At 35.0% G+C, this 21,327-nt stretch overlaps 1 protein-coding gene across 2 annotated transcripts in view; it reads left to right on the top strand.

Annotated features, from left to right (window-relative positions):
* The window catches only part of man1a1 (mannosidase, alpha, class 1A, member 1), a 163,010-nt gene extending 153,139 nt beyond the window's left edge, over positions 1-9,871 (top strand). For both annotated transcript variants that reach the window (XM_048207395.1, XM_048207394.1), the window contains exons 11-12: positions 575-690; positions 7,139-9,871. In XM_048207395.1, the coding sequence (XP_048063352.1) occupies positions 575-690; positions 7,139-7,265 (243 nt within the window). In that variant the 3' untranslated portion in view covers positions 7,266-9,871. The remainder of the gene's footprint in view (positions 1-574; positions 691-7,138) is intronic.
* Positions 9,872-21,327: the final 11,456 nt, after the last annotated feature.

The raw sequence follows: 21,327 nt of genomic DNA, 5'->3' as shown, positions 1-21,327 counted from the left end.
TATTGCCATCTCTGTGGGGACGTTTTGTCCCCATAACCAGGGCCATCCTTAGGGCGGTGCAACCAGTGCGACTGCATCTTTGCTGAGTAAAAGTAGTTTCTTTTAAAACTTGGTTTTCAAACAAACACCTAAATCCTGAGTATTAAACTTTGGTGCATAAATTGTCCCACACAGTTTTTTCTGTTGTAAATCATGAGGCTCCTTGAGGTGATCTGTGCTACAGTATTACTTTTCTGAGTGATTGGACCTACTATTTATGCCTGACTGACAATAAAGCAGGCTGAATCTGCCATAGACTTACACTGAAGGAGCAGTCCTTAGATATATCTAGAGACCAGAATATTATAAAGTAGGGTTCTACAGGCAGGTGAGTTTGATCAGGGTTAGAGCTAAACTCTGCAGAAAAGTGGCCAGAATTACCCAGCCCTGTCATATAGACTTGAGGGTGGGGGTCTTTTGAATGGAGCAAGTAAGCACCTTTGCATCGGTGTCCTGTCTCTGAAAATCAAAAGTGTATGCAGTTGCTAGGAATTGCATTGATACTGACAGGTGCATTTATATCTCTGTATCTCAGGCTCTGGAGAAGTACTGCAGGGTGGATGGGGGTTACAGCGGAGTAAGAGATGTCTACGCCAACACTCCCAACCATGATGACGTGCAGCAGAGCTTCTACCTGGCTGAAACACTCAAGTGAGTACAGCACACACACACACACACAGCTCACTGCCGCAGGGTTGGGAAAGCTTAAATGCTTATAGCTTTTGCTTTGTGATACTATATTCATGACAGTTGAGCACATTTCTCCCAAAATGTATTATTTCTCTCTCTCTCTATATATATATATATATATATATATATATATATATATATATATATATATGTATGTGTGTGTGTGTGTGTGTATATATATATATATATATATATATATATATATATATATATATATATATATATATATATATATGTGTGTGTGTATATATATATATATATATATATATATATATATATATATATATATATATATATATATATATATATATATATATATATATATATATATATATATATATATATGTGTGTGTGTGTGTGTGTGTGTGTGTGTGTGTGTGTGTGTATATACACATATATATATATATATATATATATATAATATGTGTGTTTTTGTATTTGTCTTTTGATTTTGAGGCGAAACATAATAAGCTAGTAAACGCATCTTTGTATATTAGAACACTGAGGTTGAGTCCTTGAAATCAGATCAGCCAGCCAATTAGATTTAGATTTTTCAGAAACCTCTTGCCACTTTGTTGTGCAATACATATCAAATGTTCTGTGAATTAAAGATAGGGCATGTTATAAGAGAACTTGTGTTTCTGCAATGATTGACTAGAGAGAGATGTTCACTCAGAATGTAGTCAATAGAGCCATTTCTCTGTCAAGAGTGAGAATCGTCACTGTCAAGGTGAAATGACTGAGACACAAGACTGTGACAGCTGGAACTCATTCACTGGCATCCATATCGCACAACATTCATCATTAAAGACAATGATAAATGAAAGGAAGGAATAAAGAGCAAGTCATTTCCTCCGTCAGGGCCCAAAATGAAGAGCTGAGGAGTTAGCGAGGTCGCAGTGCTCTTCTGTATCCTGTTTTTTGGGGTATCTTTTCCCAGTTCTCCTCCCGTTTGATTGCGGTTTAAGGGGAAATCACTATTCGAGTCTCATCCTGCCACGGCAGACAGTGGCTCTCCATTTCTCCTGCCTTTAATACTCTGGAGGAGTGCTTGCCCTTTGGCCAAGAGGAGCACAACGCAGACAATTGAACACAGAAAAGACTTAGCAATTCTTTGAGAGAGAGTAAGCGCATCCAGAAACCTCTGCTTTTGGCTTTTTCTTCGCTCTTATTCTGGTTGTTTCTCATTCTGTTGCTTTTGGCTGCATTCGCCTCTTTTGCACAGTAAGTGCGTATTAAGTAATGAATCTTCTTCAGAGCCAGACTGTCTGGCGGGCTGAGGGATCACAGTTTCCTGTTCATAGAAATGCTCTCAATGTGTTTGTGGGCATGACTGTGCTCTTTAACATGCTCACTTCAGCCCACTACATCTGCTTCGCTTCACATGCTGAACCACTAAAGGGATAGCTCACTCTAAAAATTGAAAATTTGTTCATTTACTCACCCTCATGTCATTCCAAACCTGTATGACTTAAGGCCTATTCACCACAAAAAACGATATAGCTATATTATGATTATGGCTGTTGATATAAAGTGTTAATTAGATTAAGTAATTACGGTAAAAAATAATATAAAATAAAGTTATAAATAAAATTTTTAACGCTCTTGCCCTACCCCAGATATACGTAGGTCATCTGACATTTCATGCTGTTCACTGATGACGAATATGATGCAACTCACTGCACGATGGAGCCTATAGAATGCAGCTAGAATGTCCCTAAAATTCAATATATGGGGGCAAACATGTTTTTGTCTCATATTTACATCATATGATATAGCTATATCACATGAGTAACAAGCGCAATATCGCACATGTCCAGAAGTGCATGGGTGCAAATGCAATACTGATTTTATACAATAGTTCAATAAATCCTAAGTTAATATTGTTATTTTAGACACAATATTGTCTGTTTTGCTCAATTTTGACCACAAAAATATAAAGACAAAGCAGAACAACACAGTCGTTTAAAATAGCTGAGCAAAACACAGCAGCGTTTCATTTCTGAATCCACGTTTGGAACGAATTGGGTGAATTGGATTTACTTCACTCCTGAATAATCGGCCGCTTATTTTAAAAATAATAATAATAATAATAATTAAACATATAGTTTATCCAAAAATGAAAATTGTCATAATTTACTCAAGCTCATGGTCTAAAAATGTATGTATAATAAACTCTGTTGAATCAAATAAAATATTTATTTTTTTAAGCTACTTTTTGAAATGTCTATTTGATGCTTTAAACAATAATGACTTTATCTTTTGAGGTACTTTCTAAGCTAAATTTGATATGCGATTCATTTTATTAATCGAGTAATTTTAATCGCTTTTTTTTCTTTTCATAAAATGAAACTCATTGTGATCCAAAACAAATTACCAAAACCCCATTTTGCTTCATAATTACATTTGTCTAGTTTTTTAGACAAAACCAGAAGACCCCTCCACTCAACTATCTCCATCATTAAAGTTGGCACGAAACTGAAGTTGTGACATCTGAGTGAAACGGCTTCTTGAACAAGAAAAAAGAAAAGTAGGACGGGACTTGATTTTGTCCATGGGGAATTGATTGGCTGGTTGAATGTTTGGATGTGAGTGACAGGTTGTCCCGCCCTCATGTCAATAAACACGTCATCAGAGAAGAGAAAAGATGACGCTACAAGAGGGGGAGGGGAAGTTATTGGTTAAAGATTATGAGGGATGAATCACTTACAGTACAATAAATACTGCAATATTCCATAAAAAAACAAGAATTGTCCATGTTGATTTCATGGTGACTTTAAAAATGGCCCAAAAATAAAATTTAAGAGGATTTTAGCTTGATGGCTGTTGGGTCCATTTCACTTGCAGATGCAGTGTGATACTGTTGTCACCTCTGTCATTTAAAAAAGCTGCTTAGTCTCATTTATAATTGGCCTTCACCTTCCAGTTTCTTTCTACCCATTGGCAGAGCATTAAAACTGAAGGTCTGAAGATCATACTGGCTGTGGAAGGAGGCCAGGTGCAGTTTAAGCCGCCAGGAGTGGTTCATCTAGTGGACACGCATGATTTAGCTTTAACTCTGGAGGCCTGAGGTCAACAGTTTATATTTTCAGAGGGGCAGTGGAAAAGAGAGCCTTTCATCAACGAATCTCCAGCCAATGCATGTTCAGAGAGGGAACTGAGAGGGAGGAAGGGTTAGAAGCCATATTATCAAGGTCACAACTTCATCAGGAAACGGGCATCAGCATCACCGTCTCCAGCTAAAGTTTATAGACTGTAATTTTTAACGAGTGTCATCCGGCTTTCCAAATAAACCTTTTTTTCCTCCTTGGCTGCAGGTTTTGAATTATGGCCTTCACTTGTGAAACAATGTCCTTTAGCTATGACTCTCAGCCAAAGGAAGTAAAATGTTCAGACTTTTTGTACTTTGTAGTCTTCATCCTTTATTTACGTTGCTGTTGTCTTGGCAGTGTTTTACTTGGCAGAGACCGTTTTAATTCATCAGCACTTAGTTGGGGGATGTTCATGCTTTGTTTACAAAGTAATCATTTAGATTTTAAGAGCTATATTTATTGAGATAATTAGCAATGTTTGTGTTTTTACTATTGTGCATAAGTATTAAACTTTGCCATCTGACTATTCTCCCCTTTGTGCTATAGACATAAATGAGAGCAGTTTGTTGATCAGAAGGTGTGCCATTACTTTTCTGCACTGTCACACTTGAAATAGGGGAACATGTTTCATAGACTTTGTACCTAAACCTGAATTAAATTATATATATATATATATATATATATATATATATATATATATATATATATATATATATATATATATATATATATATAGTTGTGGCCAGAATTATTAGCCCCCTTCATAAATATGATCAAAGATGACTCTAAAAATAAATCTCCATTGTTTATCCTTTTGATCTTTAATTCATAAAATGAGCAAAAATCTAACCCTTTCATTGAAGGAAAAGAATTGAAAGTGGGGGGAAAATAACATTAAGAAATAAATGTTTTTCTCCAAAACACGTTGCCCACAATTATTAGCACCCCTAGAATTTTTTATGAGTAAAATATCTCTGAAGTATATTCCCATTCATATTTAAAATTTTTAGCTCACCGGGGTGATCATGAACATGAAATTGTCCAGCCATGACTTCCTGTTCCACAGCAGTATAAACATTAGGAAACACGAAGACCAAATTCCCTTAATCATTCATCACAATGAGAAAAAACAAAGTATATAGTTCTGATGTGTAGCAAATGATTGTCGAGCTTCACAAAATAGAAAGTGGCTGTAAGAAAATAGCTAAAGCATTGAAAATCCCCATTTCCACTATCAGGGCAATAATTAAGAAGTTCCAATCAACTAAAGATGTTACAAACCTGACTGAAAGAGGACATGTGTCTAAATCGTCCTAATGTGAAGTGAGGAGGAGAGTTTGAGTGGCCAAAGACTCTCCAAGGATCACAGCTGGAGAATTGCAGAAATTAGTTGAGTCTCTGGGTCAGAAAGCCTAAAAAAAATTATCAAAAGCACCTACATCCCCACAAGTTGTTCGGGAGGGTTTCAAGAAAAATCCTCTGCTCTCATCCAGAAACAATCTCCAGCATATTCAGTTGTCAGACACAACTGGAACTTCAAACGGGACCGGCTTCTATGGTCAGATGAAACTAAAAAAATAGCTTTTTGGCAGCAAACCCACCAGATGGGTTTGGTGGACACATGGATAAAAAGTGCCCCATGCCCACAGTTAAATATACTGCTGGATCTTTAATGTTGTGGGCCTATTTTTGTGCTGGAGGTCCTGGACAACTTGTTCAGATATATCGTATCATGGATTCTATCAAATGCCAACAGATAAAAAATCTAAACCTGACCACTTCTGCTAGAAATCTTGTAATGGGCTATGGTTGGATCATCCGTCGAGACAATGATCCAAAACAAACATCAAAACCAGCACAAAAATGGGTCACTGAGCACAAAATGAAGCTTCGGACATGGCCATCCCAGTTCCCTGAACTGAACCCTAAAGAAAATGAGTGGAGTGAACTGAAGAGAAGAAGCACCAACATGGAGCTGGGAATCTGAAGGATCTGGAGAGATTCTGTATGGAGGAATGGTCTCTGATCTCTCCTCAGGTGTTCTCCAAACTCATCAGGCGTTATAGGTGAAGACTCAGAGGTGTTATCTTAGCAAAAGGAGGTTGCAAAAAGTATTGAATAAAAGGGTGCTAATAATTGTGGGCAACGTGTTTTGGAGAAAAACATTTATTTCTTAGTGTTATTTCCCCCCCACTTTCAATTCTTTTCCTTCAGTGAAAGGTTAGATTTTTGCTAATTTTATGAATTAAAGATCAAAAGGATAAACAATGGAGATTTATTTTTAGAGTCATCTTTGATCATATTTATGAAGGGGGCTAATAATTCTGGCCACAACTGTATGTATGTATGTATGTATGAATGTGTATATATGTGTGTATATATATATATATATATATATATATATATATATATATATATATATATATATATATATATATATATATATATATATATATATATATATACACACCCCGTATATATGTGTATATATATATACACACCCCGGGCAAAGCGTGGTTTTGGATGATATCAGCGTAAATCCTAATCACTTTTTGGTGCAAATACATTAAAGTAACTTGACATTATCATTGAAGTCCAGCAATAATAATTTTTATTTTGATTACATAATAATGGCAATATATACATGTCAAAGTCAGACATGCCCCTTTGCCAGCTGTGACACCTGGTTACTGGTTTAAACTTGGCCTAGGTTTGTAAAGGATTTTTGGGTCAGCACAAACTGATTGACAACTTCAACAATTAAGTTTAGAATACAATGAACCAATTAGAACCCAATTTAGGTCAGATTGCTGCTAATGATGGATATTTTGATGAATCGAAAATTTAAGTTTGTTCTGTGTATAAACTGTTTATGTAACAAAATATGTTTTCATAGTTTGTATTGTCCCTTATCAGTGCAAAATTATCACAAATTAAAAAGGATTCATGCAGTATATATATATATGTATGTATATGTATATATATATGTGTGTGTGTGTGTGTGTGTGTGTGTGTGTGTGTGTGTGTGTGTGTATTTATGAATTTATGACATTACATTGGAGCTGTATAATTTCCATCTTGTTACAAATTTAAAAAAATACTGAAAAAAACACTAGATAGATAGATAGATAGATAGATAGATAGATAGAATTTTTTTGTAATAAAATCTAGTTTTATTGCATAGATTTATTTATAATACATAAATTTATGGCATTTAGCTGTACTAAGAGTCTAGTGACAAATGTTTTTCTCACTGTGAATAACTATATCATAAAGTGCTGAAACGTCTTGAGAGATTTTCTTTCTTTGTTTTTCAGGTATTTGTATCTCCTGTTCTCAGACGACGACCATTTGCCCTTCGATCACTGGGTGTTCAACACGGAGGCCCATCCTCTTCCCGTCATTAAGAAACAGAGCCCCGAGTTAGCCAACCATCTCAAGTAATCTTCATCCCACCCTAAAGCACCACTGAATCGTAACTTCCTGGACCTTCTTTAACAGTGGACAAGAGCTATGGGTGCAAAACCCCTTTCGCTGGAGAGATCCTGTCCTCCAGGACTTCTGCTGGAGTTTCATGTGTTTCTCCACAGCCCTCTCTCCTCTGCCGTCTCTTCATCGGGATTCTGCATGCTGCCCCTGTCCTCTCTCTCTCTCTCTCTCTCTCTCTCTGTTTCTGACACTATGGACATGTCTCTGAGCCTCAGAGACCCAGAAGGACCATATTTCCTCTGTGAGGAGACAAGACCAGATCGTTTTCCATCGTATTTGCCCTCTCACACACTTTATAAAGCCATAGATAACTCAAACTTGCATCTATGTCCTTTTTGTGTTTCTTGCGTCATGTGCGTTTACAGAAGCGAAGATATGAGATATCCACCGAACTTCGCCGTCTCTTGCTGTCTGTTTCTTTCGGGGTGACGTTTGGTTCGGTATTTCGAGGCTTTATTCGACAGGTAGTGAAACCAAGTCAACTAGTGCCTTTTTAGTCTTACTGATCAATTTAGTCAAGTTTTAATAGCAACGCTCTATATTTATTTTCGCTCTGACCAAGAGCTTCATCCTACCTGGCTTCAGCCCTCTTAACCCTGTCATGGACATAGGAATCAGTGGTTTATCATTCATTCCTCTACATTCGTGAGCTTACTTTGTTATATAAAATGTGTACAAAATGTGTTTCAATTGTTTACTTAATCAACGGAGGCAGAGACTTTTTATCCTAGACATGTAAAATAGAGTACTTTGTGTTAATTTATTCCTCAAGACGTAAGGTTCTTTGTCTTTTTTTCATTGTGAAGGACAGAAAACTATGGAGCCCCTAATGGGAAAGAAATTAAATGAAAAATAATAGTTCGATGCCTTTGCGTTCGTCAGCAAAACTATTACGTTTCCCTGAGAATCTTTGCTGTTGCCCGCAAAAGCATTGAATTATAGTTTTTCCTCCCATTCCATAATGAAAGTTTTGTAAATGAACGAAGAATTTCTTGGGGGAATCGAAAAGTTTTGTAAGAGAACGCAAAAAATTTTGAAGCGAACGCAAAAGTTTTGCGAGAGAACGCAAAAGCATTGAAATTGAAATTTCCTCCCATCTCTCTCTCTCTCTCTCTCTCTCTCTCTCTCTCTTTTTTTACTATCACAGTGTCCCTTTAGGGGCTCTGTAGGAAACAGCGATGAAGCTGCTCAAATCCATTGGGAACGTTTTATCAGGACACGGGCAGCATTAGTCAAAAAGGGGAGTGAATATGTGTATGAATGTACCACCAAATGTGAATTGAACATACTTTGGCCTAGTTGTTGTGATTTTATCATTTTATCTGTTTCTTTCTTTTGATTTAACATGAAAGCACAAAGTTTTGAATCAGTATATTCGGGTTCTCCATGTAGAAATGAATAGGAATATTACTGTAGGACAATGTGACAGCACAAGTAAAGAATTTCGATGGAAAAAGATGCAAACCAATGAATGCAAAGCAGTCCACGGCACTGGATACAACACACACGGGAAACGAATGAGAAAAAAAATTGGTGTGCATATATATCACTACATCTATTACACATTACATAGCCACATTCCAGTTCATGGAATTCCCATCATATTGGTATGTTTTTTGGAAAATGACACTTTAAGCTTGAGGTTTGAGTGGCAGGATGTGATGTGATTGACTGAAGGTTTGTTGCTAGCGTCTACATTTTGGCAGTGTTTCCAAAAAAAACGAAACCACCCTGCTTAACTAGTACGGCGTGGTGCTTTGACCAATGTATTACACTCCTGGATCTACATGGGGAAAAAAAACCTCGCAGAGGTTCCTCTCTAGAGGCCAGCGACTGCAACACTTGACGTGGTATTCTCTGCTATATGTGCGCTAGCAAACGGCGTACTAGGAACCGTGATATATGAAAGTAATGTCATCTCGAGGAAGGCCCATCATAAAACACTGTGACACTGTAGATAAGACATCGCGTTCACTGTATTCATGATACTGCGAATCCAAACGATGTTTAGCACTGCCGCGGCTTAGCGCGGACTAGCGCTTTGTGCTGTCTCTGTAGTGAAAGTGATTCCTCAAGCTGTGACTGAGAATCCGCAGCGACAGTAGGGAACAGACGTTTCCTCGCAGAATAGGAGATGTGCTTTTCAGATTTAAAAATTTGTCGTTTAAATATTGTGTTGATGATCTTGCATAGAAAATGCCTTTTTTCGTTTTTGTGATTCTTGTCGTTTGTTATTTCTTCATGAGACAACCTCAGAAATGTAACTGTACAATATTGCTGATAATCATTCCATTGCACATGAGTCTGATTTGTTTTGTTTTTTCTTTAATATATATGCAATTAATTTTGTGGGAAATTGTTTGGTTTTATTTCTTTTTCTTTAATTCGTTTTTTTTTTTTTTTTTAAATTGTACATATTTCATTCTGGCAAACTGCCAGCCATCATTTATATAAATCTTATGATCTTATCATGTAATAAATTATATTAAAGAGCAGCAAAAGTTTTTGATAAACTATATTTGTTACACTTCAATTGTGAATAAAACAATCTTTTAATATAATATTGAGTTGTTGTTTTTTTAATGGAGATTTCTTGGTTTTAAAAAAATCCTTTTATTCAAATCATTCATGCTTGGGGGCGGATCTGACTCATACGAGGCTGATTCTGCAAGAGAATAAACAACTCTGGGTTTATTTTTCGTTTTTAATTGCGTGCCAACCATAAAGATGCTTCCAAAAGGTCAGTGGTTGGCATACTCGAACTGTTATTAAAATGAATCATCTCTGTATTCCATCCATCCATCCATCCATCCATCCATCCTACAGTTGGAACAGATCGAGGACTGGCTATAAAGTAATGGATTCATGAATAAAGCATGATAACCAAAAAAGGTATAAATATAGCATATGAATAAGTAAAACAACTGGACAACCACATAAAGAGAGAAAATGTGTTTTATCAATTTAAAAGCAACAAAGTGAAACGGTTGAAGCGAAAGGAAGAAAGAAAATGCCATTGCCATGGGGTAAAGTAAAACTGATATAGACAAAAGTGAATAGGAAATAGAAACAGATTTGCCATTCACCCAGAACATTAGAGGAAATGATGTCACGAGGTATGATAAAGCTGTTCAGCCACAACGTCAATTTGAAGGCTGACACAAAAAGCTAATTTGCCATGCAGTTCCCTCAGGAAATTCTAATGGGTTTTCACAATGTTTTAGATGAATAAAACAATTAATGACATTTTACATATGTTACATATGCATTTTTGTTTTTGTTTTGATTATAATGAACTGCAGACCTTATTTTCCTGTCATGAATGATGCAGGATTTGAGCTATTGTTAATAAAGGGCACTTCACATTACAGTGTTCATGTTAAACAAATTGGACAATGAATCAAATTAATTACAATAGCAATGTGTAATTCCAAGCTGCTCCACCAACTAATTGCATATTAAGTACATGATGTTCATTAGTATTTCTCATTAATCACATAATTACTTGCATAGTAACGTGAACACTGTTAAGTATATTGTATATATTTTTTTCTCCCGTTTGTGTGACTTTCTGTGTCGTTCTGCGAAAACAAACCACTCATCACATGGCCAAGTCTAATTATAATGGCAGTTCATCTGAGCGGTGCGAGGCCTGAGGTATACAGGAGATCATGGCATAGATCAGGGTCGCAGCTGTGTGCCAGCGCCGAGTGTTTACAGAAGCACAGCAAGCACAGGAAATGACAATCTAGTCTATCTTTCGTTACGTCTCTCTCGCCTGGGGAGAAATCTGAATGGAGGGCATTGTTCTCTTCTGTGACACGGAAAAGGACAAACGATACAGCACTACAGGTGGTCGCTCCCTTCGCTCTGTCTGTCTTATACGGTGTGTCAAAGCTCCGCTTACACCCCCCACCCCAAATAAACTGCAGCTGAGAATTTATTTGGAAAAGCACAAATACATTGTTATTCATTATTAATGTTATTATAGGTGACATACTTGCTGGATAGGTTAATTAAAACAGTGCACAGAGACTCGCAGACATTCATTTTAATTTATGCATTTTATTTTGTTTCGAAAAAATAATTGATCTTGAATGTGGTTTCATAACTGCACAGTAAATCATTAAATTCAACTGATGGTTTTTGAGCAATGAGCCCTGAGGCAAATCTTCACACGGGGCAATCTCTTTTTTGTTGTTGCTGTTGTAATATTGTTATTGTCGTAATTCATATTTTTCGTATTGTATTCATTATTGTTGACAAAATCAAAAAAGCCTTCATCAACGAACATTTTTGTCAGTAATGTTGTATTTTCTTTTAAATAATTCTCTGTTTAAGGACTACAACAAACGGCTAGTAGAGACTACAATGAAAGTTCAGGTTAGTGACGTCACTAACCCTAAAATTTACATAAACCCCGCCCCCGAGAACACGCAACAAAAGGGGCGTGGCCATGTTGGGCTGCTTCAGAGAAGAGGAAGAGTTGTAGTAGAGTGTTGTCGCCATGCCGTCATTTTACGCCGGACTGCTTCACAAACGAGGGTCAATTCAATGCTGGATTTGCACAAAAGATTAACATGATGGCACATGCTAGTCGATGTACGGAAGAGGATTAGGGCCAAGCAATAATAAAAAAATAAAACCATCTCAAGATTAAAGTTGTTAAATTTCGAGAAAAAACTTGTTAAATTTCGAGAAAAAAGTTTAAATAAAATGTTGAGAATAAACTCGTTTAATTTCAAGAAAAAAGTCGAGATAAAATGTTGAGAATAAACTCGTTAAATTACGAGAAAAAACTCGATAAATTTCGAGAAAAAAGTTGAGATAAAATGTTGAGAATAAACTCATTAAATTATGAGAATAAACTCATTAAATTATGTGAATAAAGTCATTAAATTACGAGAAAAAAGTCGTTAAATTATGAGAACAAATTCGTAATTTAACGAATTTGTTCTCGTAATTTAACAACTTTTTTCTCATAATTTAATGAGTTTATTCTCAACATTTTATCTCGACTTTTTTCTCGAAATTTAACAACATTTTTCTCATAATTTAACGACTTTTTTCTCGTAATTTAACAACTTTTTTTCTCATAATTTAATGAGTTTATTCTCAACATTTTATCTCGACTTTTTTCTCGAAATTTAACAACATTTTTCTCATAATTTAACGACTTTTTTCTCATAATTTAACGACTTTTTTCTCATAATTTAATGAGTTTATTCTCAACATTTTATCTCGACTTTTTTCTCGAAATTTAAAATTTTTCTCATAATTTAACGAATTTGTTCTCGTAATTTAATGACTTTTTTCTCATAATTTAATGAGTTTATTCTCAAAATTTTATCTCGCCTTTTTTCTCGTAATTTAACGAATTTGTTCTTGTAATTTAACAAATTTTTTCTCATAATTTAATGAGTTTATTCTCAACATTTTATCTCGACTTTTTTCTCGAAATTTAACAACATTTTTCTCATAATTTAACGACTTTTTTCTCATAATTTAACGACTTTTTTCTCATAATTTAATGAGTTTATTCTCAACATTTTATCTCGACTTTTTTCTCGAAATTTAAAATTTTTCTCATAATTTAACGAATTTGTTCTCGTAATTTAATGACTTTTTTCTCATAATTTAATGAGTTTATTCTCAAAATTTTATCTCGACTTTTTTCTCGTAATTTAACGAATTTGTTCTCGTAATTTAACAAATTTTTTCTCATAATTTAATGAGTTTATTCTCAACATTTTATCTCGACTTTTTTCTCGAAATTTAACAACATTTTTCTCATAATTTAACGACTTTTTTCTCGTAATTTAATGACTTTTTTCTCATAATTTAATGAGTTTATTCTCAACATTTTATCTCGACTTTTTTCTTGAAATTTAACATTTTTCTCATAATTTAACAAATTTGTTCTCGTAATTTAACGACTTTTTTCTCATAATTTAATGAGTTTATTCTCAACATTTTATCTTGACTTTTTTCTCGAAATGTAATAACATTTTTCTAATAATTTAACGAATTTGTTCTCGTAATTTAACAACTTTTTTCTCATAATTTAATGAGTTTATTCTCAACATTTTATCTCGACTTTTTTCTCGAAATTTAACAACATTTTTCTCATAATTTAACGAATTTGTTCTCATAATTTAACAACTTTTTTCTCATAATTTAATGAGTTTATTCTCAACATTTTATCTCTACTTTTTTCTCGAAATTTAACAACATTTTTCTCGTAATTTAACGAATTTGTTCTCGTAATTTAACAACTTTTTTCTCATAATTTAATGAGTTTATTCTCAAAATTTTATCTCGACTTTTTTCTCGAAATTTAACAACATTTTTCTCGTAATTTAACAAATTTGTTCTCGTAATTTAACAACTTTTTTCTCATAATTTAATGAGTTTATTCTCAACATTTTATCTCGACTTTTTTCTCGAAATGTAACAACATTTTTCTCATAATTTAACAACTTTTTTCTCGTAATTTAATGACTTTTTTCTCATAATTTAATGAGTTTATTCTCAACATTTTATCTCGACTTTTTTCTCGAAATTTAACATTTTTCTCATAATTTAACGAATTTGTTCTCGTAATTTTATGACTTTTTTGCCCTAATCCTCTTCCGTATCGATGAGTTGAATCAACTACATAAATTTATCCACTTATTCACTAACTCCGGTTTGAACAATGTAAGGCTGAACACCGTTACTGACAATTGTCATTTTGGCTGCGTGAGATTCTCCAGCTTTGTTGTTGAGCAGCTCCGCCCTCTTCTGAAAAGCGTCAGCAGCTCATTTCCATTTAAAGGGACACACAACCAAATAGGGGCAAATTTGACAAGCTATAATAAATGATCTGTGGGGTATTTTGAGTGGAAACTTCACAGACACATTCTGGGGACACCAGAGACTTATATTACATCTTGTAAAAGGAGCATTATAGGTCCCCTTTAAAATTATGTAGTTGTTTAATTCAGAATGGGTTGTCTGATAGTGAGCCAACATCACATAAGAAAAAGACGACTTGCATATCAAAATTATAATGGTGACTGTCTGATTGTAAGATAAATGCTTATTCAAAATCAGTAAATTAGGTGTATCAGGCAATCATAGAACAAATATATTTTACCCAGGGCCGGATTTACCTCATATTGTGACAGAGGCGAAATAATTTTTTTAGCTTAATTTATACTCAAATACACTTACATGCTGAAGAAAATAGTTACTACACCACCTGTTTACAGTACATCCTGGCCCATTTTGACCAGAGATAGAGGAATGTTTGTTTGTATCATGCAGTGAAACCTGATCACTCTGACTGGTTGAGTGTGCTAGCCAATCCTCCACCAATCAGAACACACAAGGGCTCATTATTCATAGCTGCAATTATGCTGCCTTCACGTGCTATCGGACATGTCCGAATTTGTTGTCAGAAAGAACAGGAATCATGGAGGACACCAGGTTTATTCTTGCCAATTTATTGGGGAAATCTTATTAAAGCCAAAATGATATTTAGCGTTCCATTAAATGATAACCATATAAACATTCACCACGCTATCTAGATTCTGGAATTTTGTTCAAATGCAGGTTATTTTCTTTGTGTATAAACCATACAATATGCTTCAAATGATTATTCATATATGTAAATATGCATTATATTAGTGAAAACAACTAATAAAGAATACCAGTCACAGCAGCAATCGTTCTCCCCTAGTCATGTTTAAAGATTATGGCACGCCCAACTCGGGGACTTGGGTATTAAAATGATCCTCCAGCTTCCCTGTGCTAAATATGACTTGAGAGGACGTTCATGTTCAATTTTTTACTAGGAAACATGTATTATAGCACATGAAGGCAGCATCAATCAGGAGCTTTAAAGTTGCATAAAATGAAATTTGCGATAGTCTTTTCTTCCCTATTGTGATGTATATCCGAGTGACATGGCTTCTTGAACAAGAAAAAATGTAGGACCGGACTTGATTTTGTCTGTTGGGAATTGATTGGATGGTTGTGGTTTGCTATTGCTGTGATGTCATGTGAGTGACAGGTTGTCCCGCCCTCATGCCGGTAAACACACCATCAGAGAAGAGAACAGATGTTACTGCAAGAGGGAGAAGTTATTTGATTAAAGATTATGAGGGAACATGAATTAAAAGCTTCTGTAGGCCCTGAATCTGAGACGGCCAGAACACTATGTGCTCTCAAATCTTTTCCTCTCTGTGGTATGGTAATGTAATGTTTCCCTTGTTGATCCCAATTTCTTCTGTGTTGTTATAGATTTTCTTTATTAGTTTGGACCTCTTCTGGGTTTCTCCAGTGGGTTTTGTTCTTGCATCACCTTTTGGGAGAATGTGTTTCTGTTACATTTTGTTTCCTCCAACTGGAGTGTTTTTCCAGAAAAGAGTGAGCCCAATGCATAAAAAAAAATTCAGAATTTTATCAACAATCCTGGTTGTTATCATACCAAATCACCCCAAAAGTCATCTTCAAAATACATGTTAGCTTCTCAGTGATGAATATTTGTGTGGGCATATGAGATTGTAGACATGTGAATATCTCTGACTGTGTTTTGCTGGTGGTGAGTAACCTGTGTATCATCATCGCACATTAAGTATGCACACTCTCTAGGGACTAAATGATGCAGGGGGTGAAGATGAAGCAGGAAGATGAGAGGCTTGTCAGAGCGGCTGTGCTGGTAAACGGTTGTCAGCAGGAACACGGCTGCGGGAACCGCTGCTCCTGCTGTCTGGCCTGCTGCGTGACACTCTGGACTTTGTTCATGAATGTTCTCGCTGCAAGCAAAAAAGATCAATTCTCTTCTGATATTAACCTCCCAGACATGGATCCCCATTAAATCATCTTGCTCGTTCAACCAGGTCAGAGAATTCATTGTCTGCAAGCTTCAGAATGAGTCAAAAACTGCTGAGGGGTAATTAAATGTAACAAATCATGTAAAAATGTATCTTTTATTGGAAATCATCAAACTTAAATAAAGAAGATAGTGCTCAAACTACATTTTATAAAAATAAACAGTCAAGTTTATTATATATTACATCAGCATACAGGTATGAGAGTCAAATTAGATGACAATCAGGAATGTTAGAATCAGAATAAAAAAGTGTATTTTTTTTCTCTTGTAAGAAAAATACTTTATTTAAACTCAGATCCTGTTGTAATTCTGAAAAACTGGCTTGAATACATTTAGCAAGATGTGTATGTATGATTTGATATCCATGCAAAATCTACGGAAGGCGATTAGGGCCAAGCAATAATAAAAAAATAAAACTATCTCGAGATTAAAATAGTTAAATTTCAAGAAAAAACGCGTTAAATTTTGAGAAAAAAGTCTAAATAAAATGTTGAGAATAAACTCGTTAAATTACGAGAAAAAACTTGTTAAATTTCAAGAAAAAAGTCGAGATAAAATGTTGAGAATAAACTCATTAAATTAAAAATTCAAATTCGTTAAATTATGAGAAAAATTACGTTAAATTTCAAGAAAAAAGTCGAGATAAAATGTTTAAAGTCATTAAATTACGAGAAAAAAGTTGTTAAATTACGAGAACAAATTCGTTAAATTATGAGAAAAATGACGTTAAATTTCTAGAAAAAAGTCTAAATAAAATGTTGAGAATAAACGCATTAAATTACGAGAAAAAACTTGTTAAATTTCGAGAAAAAGGTCGAGATAAAATGTTGAGAATAAACTTACGAGAAAAAAACTCGTTAAATTTCGAGAAAAAAGTCAAGATAAAATGTTGAGAATAAACTCATTAAATTAAAAATTCAAATTCGTTAAATTATGAGAAAAATGATGTTAAATTTCTAGAAAAAAGTCGAGATAAAATGTTGAGAATAAACTCATTAAATTATGAGAAAAAAGTTGTTAAATTATGAGAACAAATTCGTTAAATTATTAGAAAAAAGTTGTTAAATTACGAGAACAAATTTGTTAAATTATTAGAAAAATGACGTTAAATTTTGAGAAAAAAGTCGAGATAAAATGCTGAGAATAAACTCATTAAATTATGAGAAAAAAGTCGTTAAATTACGAGAACAAATTCGTTAAATTACAAATTTGTTCTCATAATTTAACGAGTTTTTTCTCAACATTTTATCTCGACTTTTTTCTCGAAATTTAACAACTTTAATCTCGAGATGGTTTTATTTTTTTATTATTGCTTGGCCCTAATCCTCTTCCGTAAAAATCAAAATAGTTCATATTCAGTATTTTTCTAAATGCATGTGTTTTATATCACTTTACTGTTTTATTTATTAGTGGTGTTTGCTAAGGCTCATACTTGTACAAAGAATTGTTCCAAGAGCTTAATTAAATATTAAACTTTAGCTTGTACTGTAACTCGTCCCAAGGCATTTGTGCTGCGCCTTTTTCTAGCTGATTCGACTTATAATTTTCACCTGACAGGCGATATATATGAGGCAAAAAATCTCAGACTTACAAAACAAATCTCAAATCAAAGGGCCAGAATATTATAAGCAGGGTTTCTATCCATGCATTTTTATACAAATCTTGGGGTGTTGCCTAAAAAATGCTAGAATGAAACCTCAAGATGCAATTACAATGTCCGGTATATGCATTAAAAACATATATTATTTAAATGTCAAAAAAGTAATGTGACTAAAATAATTCCCTAAGAAAATTGAGTAAAATTTCCTCCCAGAAGCACATTATAATATTTATTGTTATTTACTATTATATTTAATATAACACAGTGGCTTCAACATCCATTTCTATTTTGCAACACATTTCTCAAGAAGCTATTTTTTTTTTTTTTTTTTGCGTAAATTAAGTTGCAGCTTGGATGGAAACATGACAGTTGAAATGTTTTTTTTATGTTACTGCATTACAATGCCACCCAGATGATTTTATACAATTGTCTTTGTGTTTTCTCAGTAAAAAAGGAAAAATCTTCCCTTACTGCTATAGGCCCTAAAATCAAAACCAACATTTTAACCTTTCTTGTTTTTTTTTTTTGTTTTTTTCCGACACTTGCTGTGCTTGAAATAAACCTGCACCTTGAGAACAGATAAAGAATGGCTTGAAGTGATGGAAACGCACGGGAAGCCACACAAGCTGTGGACATTTAATTCTCGTCCAGCTCGCTGACCCACATATATGGATCTTTAAGACTGTGACCTCACACAAGGACATCTCGTGTTAGGCTTTAGGACACGCTTCTAATTTTAATGCAAAACCATATAATCAGACCCCCTGCCTACGGCCAAGCTGCCATCTCAAATCAAAGTCAGCTTTCATTCCATGAAAAACTTCCATCTACCCTAGAATAATAACAGGAAACACCTCCAAAAAAATGTGATTTATTTCTCTGGTCTCATAATAGGTTAAAATTGCCCGTCTCAAGGCTCAGGGCTGTCAGGGAGCTCCAGCATTGTCAGTAAAAATGATAAGAGGTGAGAGCATGTGATGAACTGTAAGGTTCGTCATGAATAAGAATTAATTTGTTCCCCTGAACCGCCTGTTGGACACAAACTTCAGCCCTCTGATTGGTTGACTTCTTCTTTAGTTTGAATTAACCTTTAGCGAGCGTTCTGTCCCCGTCGCTGTTCTTCACAATGGCGGTTAATGTCATCCTCTTTGAAATGGCTTCGCTCTCAGAATAATGAACATGAAATGTGGAGTTTCTAAATCATGCATGCGTGAGATGTCACGTCAGGGCCGCCCAGTGACCTTTCTGAAGAGTCCAAAGCAAGCGTCTAATTGAAAGCCCTCTATTTTTACCTAATCATCGAGTTGATGATTTTAATATCTTTTATGCAGCCTTTCAACAGGTCACAAGCAGGAATACCCTCATCTGTCTAGAATGATTCAGTACGCTAGAGTAGCTTTTTCTGCACCTCTTCTCTATATGTAGGCCTACTACTATTAGTTTGCCATTTAGCTGACACTTTTTATCCAAAGCAACTTGAACTACATTTGTTACAGGAACAATACAGGGCTCAACAATGATGACGGTCAGTATGGGAGTTTTTTAGCTCCAGTAAAAGCATTCTGTAAAGTTGTAATACAAAGTTCTGTCATGAAGCTCTAGATGGCACAGGCTCATGGGTCCTTAACTCAATCTGCTTGCAGTCACATCATTCTCTATAGGGCACATTATGTATTATGCATGCACGTTGTATTTTGCATGTCAGGCCAGTAGTTGGCGATGTCACTTTGTAAAGAAACACTACAAGCCTATAGACTGAACACGTAATAGGCATGACGTCAACGTTTTCACAAATTCGTGTTTTTGTAGTTCACACAGAGATAATAATGATATCAAAAACCTACACTTTGAAACCTGTTTTCAAAAGTTTGTCGTGTAAATGAACAGCCAAAACACATAAAAAGTTGATATATAAGTTGAAAATGGTATTGTGTAAATGCCCCCTTTGACAGATAATCTGTGGGTTTAGATTATGTCTGAGAGCCTTCTGTCTTTTACAGTGTGAAAGCTGACTTAAGTTGAACTCTAACCTTAAAATGGAGGCCACCAGGATGCCAAGCTTCCTGTCCGACTGTAATTACCATGCCAACATCACCTAGCAGGCCACCCTGATTGGGTCTTTGTGCCTGTGCCAATTATAAAGACAAATTACTGCTTGTCTGTGCCGTAATGGTACATAATCACAGACCCCCAATGACCAGCTAACATCACTTTGCTTTTTAAAGCTTTAGTCGGAAACAGTCTATAGCTATAAATCAAATGGAACTTTATTAAGGTTTGGAGAATGTAGTAAAAATACCTAAACGGTCTTGAAGCGTGTTCAAAAATATACTGGCTAGAATAATGTTGCTAAGATGAACCATGATCTGCCTCTGGTTGTTGTTCCTGTTTGTGTGCTTGTCATTCATGATGAACTGCATAGTTCATGATACATAAAAAAGGATGGAAAGAAAGAGAGATCAAATTAAAGAGAACAGCTGAGCATGACAAAGCCTCCGTATTTACACAAACACGCATGCATGCACGCTGTGCCAAAGCAATTTGTTTTCCATTTTTTAAAGCTGATTAAGTCATGTAATGTGAATTAAGGGAAATTAAGGGAAAAAACACTGAAAATTTGCCAAAACCTCCCTCTTATCTCAGGGTCAGCAATATATGTGCTGCTTGTTAAACCGAGTGCTCAGACTTATTGTTGTGCATAGTCACAAAAAGTTAGTAGTAGTAGGGGAGATTGAGGTGAGTGATCATAATTGGAGGAATTTGGGGTGACCATACCCAAAAAAAAACACCTTCTGAATTTTAGTTGGATACGTTTATAAAGGTACTGAGGGGAGGGAAACGAGCTGCTTTTGAGAAAATAGTAAAAAATTGGGGAGCTTTTTGATTTTTATATATATACTGTATATTTAAAACAGTTAGTTCCTGTCCTTGATTCTGATTCTGATTCACAATACAACCACTCTGAGCAACGTAAACTGTTTGTTCTCAATTGATATTGTTCATTGAAGCTTACTGTATTATGTAGAAGAGTATTGTGAGAAAGAGATCGATCAAGCGAGTTCATTACCTGCATTCAGATTTAGCAATTTCCTTCAGGTCAGTCCTGTGTTCATAATAAAAAATCTGCTTAAATGTCCAATGTATTATCTTGTCCTTTTAACAGTTAAGGGGTTTTCCCATGACTGACAGCGCTGGTCAAAGCATTTGTCAGTTACGTCTTGTTCCGTGCTCACAACAATTCAGTCTTTTCAATGTAAAAGTCTTCGCTACTGAGTGGCTCACTCATAAAGATCGTCTTTGCCGCCATCTAATGGCGTAATAAAGTAATTTCTGTTGCTGTCCACAGTCAGGGACTATTTTTTTCTGGCAGAAGGAAGGCTTTTAGTGAAACTTTACTGCATGAAAGTTGCATTGATACATATTTTTGGCTTTAATATTTGTATTGTGTGGTAACATTTTTATAAGTAAGCAATAAGGTACTTGAGGCTAGTGCTGTATCGTGAATAAGTCACGGCTGAAGGGGTTGCAGGCACTCTGCT

The sequence above is a fragment of the Megalobrama amblycephala genome, linkage group LG11 (assembly GCF_018812025.1).
Source record: "Megalobrama amblycephala isolate DHTTF-2021 linkage group LG11, ASM1881202v1, whole genome shotgun sequence".
NCBI classification, from domain to species: domain Eukaryota; kingdom Metazoa; phylum Chordata; class Actinopteri; order Cypriniformes; family Xenocyprididae; genus Megalobrama; species Megalobrama amblycephala.
The sequence above is the reverse complement of the archived record's forward strand: the minus strand, read 5'-3'. Positions and strand labels throughout refer to the sequence as shown.